Source organism: Bombus pyrosoma, linkage group LG7 (assembly GCF_014825855.1).
Source record: "Bombus pyrosoma isolate SC7728 linkage group LG7, ASM1482585v1, whole genome shotgun sequence".
Taxonomy (NCBI): domain Eukaryota; kingdom Metazoa; phylum Arthropoda; class Insecta; order Hymenoptera; family Apidae; genus Bombus; species Bombus pyrosoma.
The window spans coordinates 17,882,234-17,895,610 of NC_057776.1; the positions used below are offsets into that span (position 1 = coordinate 17,882,234).

General features: G+C 31.9%; 1 protein-coding gene across 3 annotated transcripts; it reads left to right on the plus strand.

Moving 5' to 3' along the window:
- Positions 1-326: 326 nt before the first annotated feature.
- Positions 327-12,489, plus strand: LOC122569718 (laminin subunit gamma-1). 3 transcript variants are annotated; one of them, XM_043731204.1, is made up of 26 exons: positions 327-478; positions 1,153-1,523; positions 2,415-2,673; positions 4,020-4,321; positions 4,475-4,680; positions 4,997-5,100; positions 6,721-6,909; positions 7,086-7,311; positions 7,405-7,661; positions 7,805-7,977; positions 8,039-8,171; positions 8,244-8,468; positions 8,556-8,744; positions 9,007-9,192; positions 9,273-9,475; positions 9,553-9,768; positions 9,853-10,123; positions 10,188-10,366; positions 10,442-10,572; positions 10,638-10,748; positions 10,876-11,074; positions 11,147-11,384; positions 11,479-11,654; positions 11,728-11,910; positions 11,995-12,112; positions 12,228-12,489. In XM_043731204.1, the coding sequence occupies exons 2-26, from the start codon at positions 1,371-1,373 to the stop codon at positions 12,461-12,463; spliced, it is 4,863 nt and encodes a 1,620-aa protein (XP_043587139.1). In that variant the 5' UTR covers positions 327-478; positions 1,153-1,370; the 3' UTR covers positions 12,464-12,489. The 3 variants fall into 3 exon arrangements, with proteins under 3 accessions (XP_043587139.1, XP_043587140.1, XP_043587141.1); XM_043731205.1 differs by lacking the exons at positions 327-478; positions 1,153-1,523; positions 2,415-2,673 and adding an exon at positions 3,093-3,247; XM_043731206.1 differs by lacking the exons at positions 327-478; positions 1,153-1,523; positions 2,415-2,673; ... (1 more) ...; positions 4,475-4,680; positions 4,997-5,100 and adding an exon at positions 5,997-6,553.
- The last annotated feature ends 888 nt before the right edge of the window (positions 12,490-13,377 follow it).

The window sequence follows — 13,377 nt, forward strand, 5'->3', positions numbered from 1 at the left end:
AAGATATACTGGTCACGAGCTCTAACAAATAATCTCTAATTTTCACTTCAACTAACAAAAATAAAAATCTCTTATAAATCATATTCTTAACCAAACATTCTAAATTAATATAAAACTATATATATATATTTATATATATATAAAGAGAATATATTTTTTCAAATTTTTAAACGAATTTTTCTTATTCAAAAATTAAAATCTAGAAAGATGTTATTTCTTTATTTGTTATTGTATATTTGCATACAATATTGGTAATAATAAAATGCGAAATGTAACCCTAACGATTTGGTCGTTACATTTCTCTTGGCCTACACTTTCTACCAGGAGTGGCGGCACGTTACCACCACAAACATTGGCATCGGCACATTCGACTTCCCACAGCCTCGCTCACAGACTCCCTCCCGTTCAGTTTCTCACTAAGCTGTTGCATGAAGAGAGGCTTTCTTCATGGTTTTCCAATTCTCCGTCGGTCGAAGAGGTTAGAATAAGAATTCATTTCTCTGTTTTCAAAATTCGCGATGCTTGTGTGAATTCTGTTGACCAAAGTACTAGTGAACACTTCGCGGCAATTTTGTGATTTATGCTATTGTGAATGTCGAAATTTTACTGCTACTTTAGTAAAAGATTATTAAAGACAGATAATTTTTTTTTGTTAAAGTTTTACTTTTATAGAGTTAATAGAGTTGTGCAAATATATGAATCGACAATTTAACTTTTTAAATTATAACTTTATAAATGTTTATTCAAATTGCGGTTCATGATTCATGATCTGAAACTTGTATTCGTAGAGAATATATGCATATTTATCTCCTAGATTTTTAAAACGAAGTATCGTCAAATATAATATTTTAATTTTTAAAATTTTTGAAAAACGTGAAAAGTGGTGTTCGATTTTATTCAAACAGACGCCACCTGTGTGATATTATAGAAGTATTTTAATTTGAATTAAAAATTATTTAGACGATTTTATTACTTACATTATAGTCTATAAAATTGTCGTACACAATTTTAATAACGTCTTTATTTTACGTGGTAATTTTATGTTGACTTAACTTTTATAAAAGTTATATATAACTTTTTTTATATCAAGTTCAATATACTATAGAATGAATAACGACTCTGAGAGCTAATACAAAGATTAATGAACATTAGGTAGATAAGAGGCGATTCGCGGAATGCGATCTCAGCAGTAAAAAAAAAAATAAAAAATTATTGTTGGGGGTGTCCTTGTCGATGGGCCCGATCGAAAATCAGTGCTCGCTCTAATCTTCAAAAAAATTCAAAAAAGTGGCAATTTGACGGATTTACCTTTGCCGAATAAAAGTGGATCGAAATTACGACAAAGGAGACTCATCGAAAAAGGTTGAAACATGACTAGAGGAAGACATAAGAAGATGTTAATGTTAATTCCAATCCTCTTGGTGGCAGTATTTGCAGAACCTGACCCCTCAGACGAATTATACCGTGGATTTCCAAAATATCGAGACGAAGATAAATGCTACGATGACAGTGGAAAGCCACAGGTTCGTGCTCCTTTTGTTAATATATTATTTATTATATCTGTGAAATAAAAATAACAGTGAATATAAATTTTTATGATTATTAAACATAATTTTGAAAAATTTTCGATTGTTATATACTTAAATAGTTCGATATTAATTTATAATGCATTTTTTTATATGTTCCATACGATACAGTGATCTGAATTTTTCGAGATTTCTTTTGTAAGCATTTATCACTCTCCATAGTTATACTACTCCAGGAACATAAATACGAGCAGTCTGCTGTTTATTCTTAGTCATCAGAATTTCGATTTCTTTTTTCGATATTATTACATTAGGTTATCACAGTAAAGGTTCGAAGTTACATCAACTTTCGGTGATAGCTGGAGAGATAAAACTAAATAGACCCTCTAAGTATTAAGGAACGAAAAAGTTCTAAAATACTAATACTGTATATTTCATTCTATTTTCTGCGTCGTCCTATTGTATTTGTTGTCAGGGGTGCTAAAATTCAATATTTACATAGTAAGATTCTTTCGATAATATATCATTGCAAGAATTCTGTAGGAAATATAATTTTGTAGGAACGACTTGGGACGGAAATGTGAATATTAGCATCCTAGGTGGCCTTGCAACATTTGTCTGAGCTACTATAGTATATTAGCATTTAGAATTAGAACATTAAGAAATTCAAAAATTCTTTTTCGAGAAAAAAGTTTGAAATTTCTTTTCCAGGAAAAAAATGCCCAAATTTTATTTTTGGGAACATGAGGATAAGAAAGTAATAATAAGAAACAAATGCAGTAAAAAAGATATAAATTATAAAACAAAGAAATTTTTTTAATGTCTCAATAAAAATTTGCGATTCTTTTAAACTGATTTTGAAATGATTTTAAATGCCCTGTGTTATAGAGGTGTATACCACCTTTTGAGAATGCGGCATTTAACGTACTTATGGAAGCAACAAACACGTGTGGTCAAGATCGGCCAACAGAATTTTGTAAACAGACTGGGGTCCAAAAGAAATCTTGTGAGATATGTCAGTACGGAGATCATCAGGCGTTATACCTTACCGATCACGACAATAACGACAATGCAACTTGGTGGCAGTCAGAAACAATGTTCGAGGGTATCGAATATCCAAATCAAGTTAATCTCACACTACATTTAGGTATGACATACTAGATGCTACATTAATTATAGTAGAGCTCTGTTTATCTAAATTCTGCAAAACTACCAGTTCATATATATAATAAGAATACACTGGCTTTCTTCACTATTTATGATTTTCATATAATGGAAATTTACGCTCAGATAAGTGAATTCAATGGACAGGATTTCGTGTGAACGGGCATTAACCAAAAATTTTTCCCAATAAATGGAGTTCAAAATAAATGAGTTTCATCATGTATGATATCATAATAAAACGTTCGTTTCAGTGTATTAAAATTTGCCGGGATGTATCAAGTATTGTGGTTTAATTCAAATGTGGCTGTGGTTTGGATCGCTTTAATTGAGATCATTCGTTGCGGAATTATAGTAGATAATGTCGATGAATCTTACACTATAGATAGAGGAAGGCAGTTCATTCATCGGTATTCGCGATGAACTTTTAACACGTCCTCAATAATTGTCGCTCTCTATTTCTCCCTTTTTAATCTTTTTTTATTTCACATCCTTATCTATGAGGATGCGTGTGCGATGAGATAATTCTCGGAACCACGAACTGATGGAGAAATATACATGTAAGCGAACCTTCATTCTTGTATTAATATTTTATTTTGTAAGCTTTTCTCTTTAACAATCATTGCTTACCGTTATAATATTTTATAAATTTTCTTTGAAAATAATTGTGAAAGTTGCTATCGATCTTTAACGCGAAATTGAAGTTATTTTCTTGTACAAACAGGGAACGCATTATTTAAATATTTATTGTTAAAGTTAGAGATAACATATACAAACTTTTGTTTCAATCAAAATGCTAACGTCGCGTCTTTAGCATCTGCTAATTGTACATGCCGCTAGAAGATACCCTTTCGTACTTCTACAACGCTACGACATTTTCCTCCATTGAATTGATAGTGTTATATATTTTGAAACGGTCCCTATCATGAAATAGTTTTACCATACGCGTGTAAACCAATTTTAACAGCATGTTTCGAAAATCCGGATAATAGTGGAAGTTCCTTAAACACGTGAAAGAACATAGAATCTCTGTCTGCGTACCACGTGTTCGTTTAGGAAAGAATCAGCCACTTGCACCCCGCTGGCTTTACAGTGAAGAATTACAGTGGCGTAGAATCCCTTTGTTTCGTAATAATTTCCATATTGTTCAAACAATCATTCAAATAATTGAAAACATGTTTTTCAAAAAATATTTAGTTATTATATATATAAATATTTATTATATGATATTGATATTATGCACTACTAATAATGATAATAATAAATATTTATGTGTCTATTTTTTACATTTTTCCTTGTTTTCTCACATGTAGTGTTTTTAAATAATTGTAGGCAAAACGTTCGATATAACTTACGTTAGAGCACTTTTCGAGTCGCCGCGTCCAGAAAGCTGGGGTATTTACAAGAGGAAGAACGAAAAATCGCCATGGGAACCTTTCCAATTCTACTCTGCGACCTGCAGAGATACATATGACTTACCAGATTTAAAAGAAACTGTACGGGGAGATGATACCAGAGTATTGTGTACTTCCGACTATTCCGATATATCGCCTTTGACCAAGGGTACTGTTGCATTTTCCACTCTAGAAGGTCGACCTTCGGCATATAATTTCGAAACTAATCCAGCATTGCAGGTACAGTTTTCATTTTCTTTATTAGCAGTGACTCTGCTTAATAAGGATCATATAAAGATTTCACTTTTGATTTATATAAATCTATATAATAAAATGATTTATAAATAATATATCTTAAAATGAGTAAATGATAAACGCTATCCTCGTTTTAAGGAATGGGTACAAGCAACGGATTTGAGGATCACTCTGGATAGATTAAACACTTTTGGAGACGAAGTTTTTGGCGATGATCATGTATTAAAGTCCTACTACTATGCGATCGCTGACGTCGCCGTTGGAGCACGTTGCGCTTGCAACGGCCACGCTGGAGAATGCGTAAACAGTACCAGTGTGGATGGAAAAACTCGCAGAGTATGTAGGTAAGATAATGTATGGAGATACATATTCTTGCAATATACTATTACTGATTAAAGATGATTAAATATGAATAATATCTGGGATATAAAATATCACGGAAAGCGTCTTCGTGATTTTGTAAATTTTCGCTCAATAATTGGGAAATACGTACATATATGGAAAATAAAAAAGTTTTCGTGTCATTTCATATACCTAAGATTTTAAGAAAATATTCAAATGCGGCTACGTCAGTCTTTTCATTAATTTCCTCCACCTATTATATATATATTATGATTTTCAACTACAAATTTCAAAGAGACAAAATTTAATTATTCACAGATGCGAGCATAATACTGCTGGCCCAGATTGCAACGAGTGTTTGCCCTTTTATAATGATGCACCGTGGGGACGTGCCACTACTAAAGATGCGCACGAATGTAAACGTATGTATTGGAATAGCTTTATATAATGTAATTTTACGAAATATTGTTAAGAAATGAATTAACAAAAAGTAAGAAAATACATGTGTGTAACTATTCACACATACACACGCACACACGCATATCATGGGTATAAATGAAAAGAGAATATCTTCAATAAAGGGTCAGTATCCTGGTCAGTGTGTAGGTGGGCCTTGACAAACCTGCTCTTCAAACAGCGGGTTTTCAGGTACTATATTCGGTGACTAGAACATGCTCGTAGGATAATATGATTGTTATAAATGATTTAGTTTCTATTTAAATCTTATTATGCCCCATTTTTTTCATCTCTTATTAAGGTCTAGTAAAGGTATGTAATAAAAGGATTCATATGTTGTCAATGTCAATGTCATCTCATTAATAAAAGAAGCATTTGCTTATTACGAAAGAAGATAATAAGAAAAAAAAGATTATCATTAAGTGCATCAGTTGTTTATTGAAAAAAGTCAACAAAACGTAAAATTAACAAATAGAACTTCTATTGTTGTTACATTTTTTTAATTTTCCTATGATACAGATATATCTCGTATTAGCTCTAATATTGATATCACTGATAATTATTTATTTGTTTGTAACACAGATCGACATAGAATAGCGTGCTATAAATATAATATATTGGCATATATTGTTATACCGAATATGAAGGTATTTTATACAAGGGAGAACAATTTCTTCGGTATTGCGAGTATCACCTTTCCAAGCAGTCGAAGAGAGTTCGCGTTCACGATCACGTTGGCATTACCTAACCAGCTTTACCTTTTACGTTCATTGCTTGTTCTGAAGTGGGGACTGTTGGCAATACAGGAGCACACAATGCAGCTTTTCTGTAGATCGCGAGCTCAGTGCTCAAGACACTACGATACAAGCAGATATTTATTACATCGCGTTGATTAGATCGTATATCGACGCGAATTTTTCAAACAAGAAATCAAGATGGTCTTGATTTTATTCAGTGCAATCAAATATATTACTTATTATTAACAAAAATCATTATTGCATCGTTAAATGTCATTAGTAATTATAGTAAACGATTTCTTATAGAAGGATTAATGTAAACAAACAGTGTTTATTGTTAAAAAAAATCTATATTTGTCAGTGTTTAAACATGTATATATTATAATTTATTGCAACTATGTTGTACCAAGTTAAACGACTTTTTATATATTTTATATTTTTGTGGATCATTTACTAAAAATATATAAGAACATTTATTCAATTTTTAATTCTCAAAATGAATGTCAAATTTTGATGAAGAGTGGTAATAATTAAGAAAAATTATTCGTTTTTTCTTTGTTTACAAATTGCGTAATGAACTGGTCGTCTAAAATGAGACTAATCGGATGTTTATTACTTGTGAATGTGATGATTAGTACTTCATCACGGTGGGACGGAATTCTTCCGTGGTATTCAGGATCCAGTAAATATCTAGATAATGTTATTATTCATATTAAAACAAATAATACACCATCAAAATTATTTTTTATAATATTATTTATCATTATATTAATCTATTATTATACATATACAAGCGATTCATTATTGTTTAAATTTTATCTTAATCTATATCATGACCTTATTTTTCAGCTTGTAACTGCAATGGTTATTCAGAGAGATGCTTCTTCGATAAGGAACTATACAAGGCTTCTGGTCACGGTGGTCACTGCCTGGATTGTCGAGCTAATCGTGATGGCGCGAATTGCGAACACTGTAGGGAGAATTTCTATCAGCGTCCGGAAGACAGTTATTGCATCGCTTGTAACTGCAACGAAATTGGTAAATTGTTGCATTTTTCGCTATCCCGATCTTAATAGGTTTTTTTTTATTTATTAATTGATTTGAAAAATATTTAAAAAAAGTTATAAAAGACCGATTAAAATATTTAAAATAATTTGAACTTTTTATATTTACTAAAAATAAAAAGTGAATAAATATTCGATGCCATTTTACAGGTTCGAGAAGTTTACAATGTAACAGCGAAGGAAAATGTCAGTGCAAACCTGGTGTAACAGGTGACAAATGCGATCGTTGCGCAGCAAATTATTATAACTTTGGATCATACGGTTGCACCTCTTGCGAATGTAACGCAGCCGGTTCCCTTGCGAATGCACCAACTTGTGATCCTACTAATGGTGTTTGTATCTGTAAAGAAAATGTTGAAGGGAAGCGATGTCGAGTGTTAGTAAATTTATATCGTTAATATTTTTAACGGCATAACGTGTATAATACAGATGAAAAACTAAGTAATAATACCGTTTCTATTATAAATAGATGTAAACCGGGATTTTTCAATCTTGCAATGGAGAATGAATTCGGTTGTACACCATGCTTCTGTTACGGGCATTCCTCAGTGTGCAGACCAGCGACTGGGTATTCTAAAGTTGTAATTGAGAGTATGTTTGTGAGAGGAACTGAACGATGGAAAGCTACCGTGGCTGGTAACCCGATACCACTTCATTATGATCCTCTTACTCAAACGATATATGCCACGGCATTGGACCGAGACAATGCATATTTTATTGCTCCTGGTAAAAACAAATACATAATAAACCCTTTGCATTTTTTGATAAGATCTATAAAGAATAAAATTTTTAGAAAATATAAGCACAATACAGCTTTATATTTCATTTATACAAATAACTATCATACTGTTTATTGATGAAAAATGCAGATAGATTCCTCGGGGATCAACGTGCATCTTATAACCAAGACTTATTATTTACACTAAGAATTGGGGAAGCTGGTCCAGCACCCACTGTCCGTGATATAATCCTCGAGGGAGGAAATGGAGAACAAATTACACAACCAATTTTTGGACAAAATAATTATTTACCTTCAGTGACAGTAAGTAAAACAGTGAAGTAATCATATCAATGGCTTATTAATTATTAAAAAATTATTTCAGCCACATGAATATCGTTTCAAATTGCATGAACATCCTAGTTATGGTTGGGAACCTCGCCTTTCCTCTCGAGCTTTCATGTCTATTTTATCGAACTTAACAGCTATTAAAATTCGTGGCACCTATACGCATCAAGGTATCTTAATTAAGATTCGTAGATAAAATTGTGTTTATGAAGTTACTGATGCATTTAATTTTCTTTCTACAGGTCGAGGATTCTTAGATGATGTTAAGTTGGAGACGGCCCTCCGTGGAGCTGCAGGTGAAACTGCTGATTGGGTGGAGCATTGTCAATGTCCCCATGGTTACGTAGGCCAATTTTGTGAATCCTGTGCACCTGGATTCCATCATGATCCGCCTAATGGTGGTCCTTTTGCACTTTGTGTCCCTTGCAATTGCAATAATCATGCAGACATTTGTGAAGCTGAAACTGGTACTTTTTTAGAGTGAATTTATAACGAAGATTAATGTAGAAATTTATTCTAGAATCTGAGAATTTATATCTTTCGATTTATTTTAGGGCAGTGTATCTGTGAACATAATACGGCTGGTAGTAATTGTGAATTATGTAAACGTGGATATTACGGTCACCCATTAAAGGGTACACCTGATGATTGTAAACCATGTCCGTGTCCTGACAATGGGCCTTGTATATTACTTGGCAATAATCCTGATCCAATTTGTTCTGAATGTCCACTGGGTAGAACAGGTAAGAATAATCTCTTTAAAGGAAAAAGTGTTTCATCCCGGACTTGTTAGTGGATTCGTTAATAAGATAAACTAACAGGCTCTTGCCTTAGACACAGGTGTAGAAGAAGTTGTGTTGAAAAAAAGTATTTATCGGAAACTAGTCAGAACAACCGATTGCGAAAAAGCATTAGCGTCAGTGGACCTCTAGTGGCAAACGTATGGAGTAGTCCTACTACAACGTTTTTAAATAGTTTTATTATTTATATAATTTTTTGTTTTAGGACCTAGATGTGAAACATGTTCGGATGGATACTTCGGAAATCCTGAAAAGGGTATAGCTTGCAGGCCTTGCGATTGTAACAACAATATCGACTTGAACGCTGTAAGAAATTGCAATCACGAAACTGGTGAATGTTTGAAATGTGTAAATAATACAGCTGGTTTCCATTGTGAAGAATGTCTTTCAGGTAAGTAAAATGTAACTGTTATATATTTCATGTACTTTTTTGTATATATTATAAATAACGATTTTTATAACATTTAACAGGATATTACGGAGACGCATTGTCTGATCGTAAAGAAGATGGATGTAAGCTATGCCAATGTTTCCCGCCAGGCACAGTCGAACTCAGCGATGGTAGAGTAGCACCTTGTGAACAATTAACAGGTCATTGTACTTGCAAGCCTCATGTAACCGGCCGAAATTGTGATAAATGTGAAGAAGGATATTATCATATTCTAAGTGGAGAAGTATTTCAATCCGCTAATCGTTTCATAATGTATGATAATTACTGTTTGCCTAAGTTAAATAATCACATATTTTTTAGGGATGTACGCCTTGCAATTGCGATGCTGAAGGATCTTACAATCGTACTTGCAATGCCGTTACTGGTCAATGTGAATGTAGACCTGGTATTACTGGACAACATTGTGATGCATGTGTTTCTTATCAATATGGATTCAGTAGAGAAGGTTGTAAGCCTTGTGATTGTGATAATATCGGTTCTCAAGACCTGCAATGTGACGCTAGTGGACAATGTCCAGTAAGTTTATAAAATGTTACACTATACAATGGAAAGTTTAATTTGTACGCATTTATTAGAATAATTAATCCTGTATTATTATAGTGCTTCCCCAATGTAGAAGGAAGACGCTGTGATCGTTGTAAAGAGAACAAACATAACAGACAAAATGGATGCGTCGATTGTCCTGATTGTTACAATCTTGTTCAAGCTGCGGTGAATAGCCATAGAGAACGCTTAGCTGAATTAGAAAATACGCTCAAAAAGATTAACAGCAGTCCGACAGTTATAAAAGATTCGGACTTTGAAAAAGAATTGAAAAACGTTCAGAATAAAGTAAAGAATCTTCTACAAATTGCTAAACAAGGATCTGGTAGTAAGTATAATTTATTCAATAATTCATACTTTTTAAATGAGATTATATTTAAAAAATATTCTAGATGAAAATAAAACGTTGGTGGAACAACTTGATGAATTACGTGATCAGCTGAATGAAATTGAAGAAATCGCACAAACTGTGAACCTGACTGCTTTCGATGCACATAGAACTACTTTGGAAGGTTTAATGAACATTGATGAAGCAGAAAAAGTGCTTGATAAAATACATGCTCAATTAACCGTAAGAATAATATTGATATGATATTATATGAAATTTATAAAATTGGATGTTCAACTCAAATTTTAAACATGCTAGGATACAGAGGATTATTTAGCCACAGACGGAGCAACTGCATTATCGAAAGCGAAATCACGTGCGGATCAAGTTGGTCAACAGAATATACAAATGACTTCAATCGCGCAAGACGCGCGTCTCTTCGCCGAATTGTAAGTAATATAATTTTATAAACCTTTAGTATTTCTTCATAATCAATATTGCCCAAACTTCACAGAAATGTTAATGAAGCGAAAAAGATTCATGCACTGGCAGAACAGGCGCGAAATACAACAATGGAAGCTTATAGTCTCGCAAAAAAAACTATAGCAAAATATTCTAACATGACGTATGTACTTATTTACTTTATCTTAGAATATTGATAATAACGTAATTATTACCAATATCTATACTAATGGTTTTTGAAATCATCTTATCTGTATTGTATTTCTTCTAAAAATTTATTTTGTATTTAGTGATGATATTAGAGGATTAGAAAATAAATTAGAGTTACTAGAGCATCGTATGAGCGAGGTGAAAAATCTTACCAGCATAGCAGCCACTAAATCATCCGCAGTTTCGCAAGAAGCAATAGATTTACTGATTCTCGACTTAGCACTTCCACCTGTTGACATCGAGCAATTGAGAAATCAAGTTGAAGACGTAAATAATGAGGTAAATTTAAACTATGACAACTATTATTGTTACCGAAAACAATTTAAATATTGACGATAAAATACATTACAGGGATTACGATTGAAAGAACAAGCACAATTGCTGTTAGATCAAAACGAAAATCTTATAAATGAAATGGTAGAGAAAATAAGAAAGAGCGAGCAGTTAATAGAGTTAGTACAAGATCAGCAAGCGGCTACTGCCGAACTTGTAGCCGAATTAGATAAAGCAAATGAAAAAGTAGATGATGCTGTCAAACGAGGAGATCAGACTTTAAAAGAAGCTCAGGAAACATTACAGAAATTGGGTGGTACATATCATATCAAGTATTTTTACTAATAATAATATTTTTTCTTTAAAGGGGGAGGAATATATGTATTTTTCAATTATAATATTATTTTTAGAATTTCATGCTGAAGTAGAGAGAGAGCGCGTTAAAGCCCAAGATGCTTTAAAAGATATAAAAAATATTGAATCATTAATCATGGATGCTAAGGAGAAGGCTTCACAAGCTGAAAAGATATTAGATGGTTCTGAATATAAAGCCGAAAGTGCGCGTGATATAGCACAAGATGCTCAAGTTAGTACAGTTAATCCCATATGTAATATATAATATAATTTATTATATGCTGAAAACGAAATATGTTTATTAGATGCATGCAGAGGAAGCTAGTGCAAAAGCGAACACTATTAGAACAGAAGCAAATAAAACTAAAATAGAAGCACTTCGTGTAGGAAATGAAGCTGAAAAATTGCATCAAAGAGTTGATATTACAGATTCCATGATGAAGGAATACGAGAAACGAAGTGGGCAAGATACAAATATTACAACCGAAGTAAGGAATTAGTTGCACGTATTATTTATTGTAATAATTATACTATACGATAATATAATTACAATGTCATTCAATCATTTTTAGGCAAATCATAAAGTTAGTCTAGCTAAGATTAATGTAACGTTAGCATCACAACAACTCGATAAAGCTCTAGCCGAAGTAGCTGAAATAATAAAAGAACTTGAAAATTTACCGGAAATTGGTACGTTATTGTTTTGTATCATAATTTTTTGATTTATCTGTACCTTTTTTAGATTAAATTCATTATTTAAAACTACACATTTTAGTATCTATACATTTGAATTTCTTTATTTTAGATAATACCGATTTAAATCCGTTAGAAGAACGTTTAGCAGCAGCTGAAAAGGAAATTGTAGCTGCAAGTCTAGATCAAAGAATTCGTAATTTAACGGATGCAAAAAATTTGCAAACACAGTGGGTAAAGAATTATGAAGATGAGGTCAGTAGGCTAAGAATGGAAGTTGAGAACATTGATGATATAAGAAAAGTTTTGCCTGCCATCTGTAACAATCGTGTACGACTCGAACCTTAAACTACAATATAAAGTTATACTTAAAAGTTTATTTCATAGCGTTAGAGGTGCCTTACATGCACTAAAGGAAAAAATAAGCATGAAAATATGTTCAAAATAATAACTGCAAAATTAGTTATATATCCTTCTGAAATAAGAATGTATACTATACATTATAACTATCTTAAAAAATTATAAACCATATTTTGATTACAGACATGATAAAATTAATATTATACTATTGAATTGTCACAAAAGCAGGATAATATTTGTATATTTACACTTAAATCATTTTATTTAACATATCATTTATAATGTGATCTTGCATTTCTTCTTGAAAATTAATACCATGTGCTTATATATACGAGCGACTAAAATAATGATCATCATACCAAAGATTTCATATAGTAGACATATCTTTCCGTTATCATTACCAGGCCATTTACATTATTCAATTTATTCAACATTTTTGTAATACAACTTATTTGTACGTATGTACAAACATGTATATAGTATCTATATACAATCATTTTATTGTAATTGCCATACTTTTTAGTCTCCTTTTAAGTCCTAAGAAAGCTTCAAAAGTTCCTCCGAAAGAAGGCAATTGTTTTAATTTCTAATATACAAAATTGAATGTAATACATTGTATGACTTATTTATGAAATATTAAAGATTGGGAAAACATTTTTGAAATCGAAAGGAAAACAGAAATTCAAATATATTTTATAATATGTATCATTATGCGGCATTTTATATGTGTATAATATAACATTTTTATAAAAATATTGATACATATTTAATATGAATACAAAATAAACAATATGTCGGAGAGTATGTAATATGATGTTATTAATCATTAACCAAATATTAATATATCAAGATTAATATATCATCTACCAAAACCTACAAGATAGATTAAAATATTGTGAAAT

What these genes read in the sequence shown, in the direction of transcription:
- LOC122569718 (XM_043731204.1), top strand. Translation starts at nt 1,371, where the DNA reads ATGACTAGAGGAAGACATAAGAAGATGTTAATGTTAATTCCAATCCTC. An exon ending in TAATCTCACACTACATTTAG is followed by an intron (nt 2,674 to 4,019) that starts GTATGACATACT and finishes AAATAATTGTAG; the next exon opens with GCAAAACGTTCGATATAACT. An exon ending in GCAAAATATTCTAACATGAC is followed by an intron (nt 10,749 to 10,875) that starts GTATGTACTTAT and finishes TTTTGTATTTAG; the next exon opens with TGATGATATTAGAGGATTAG.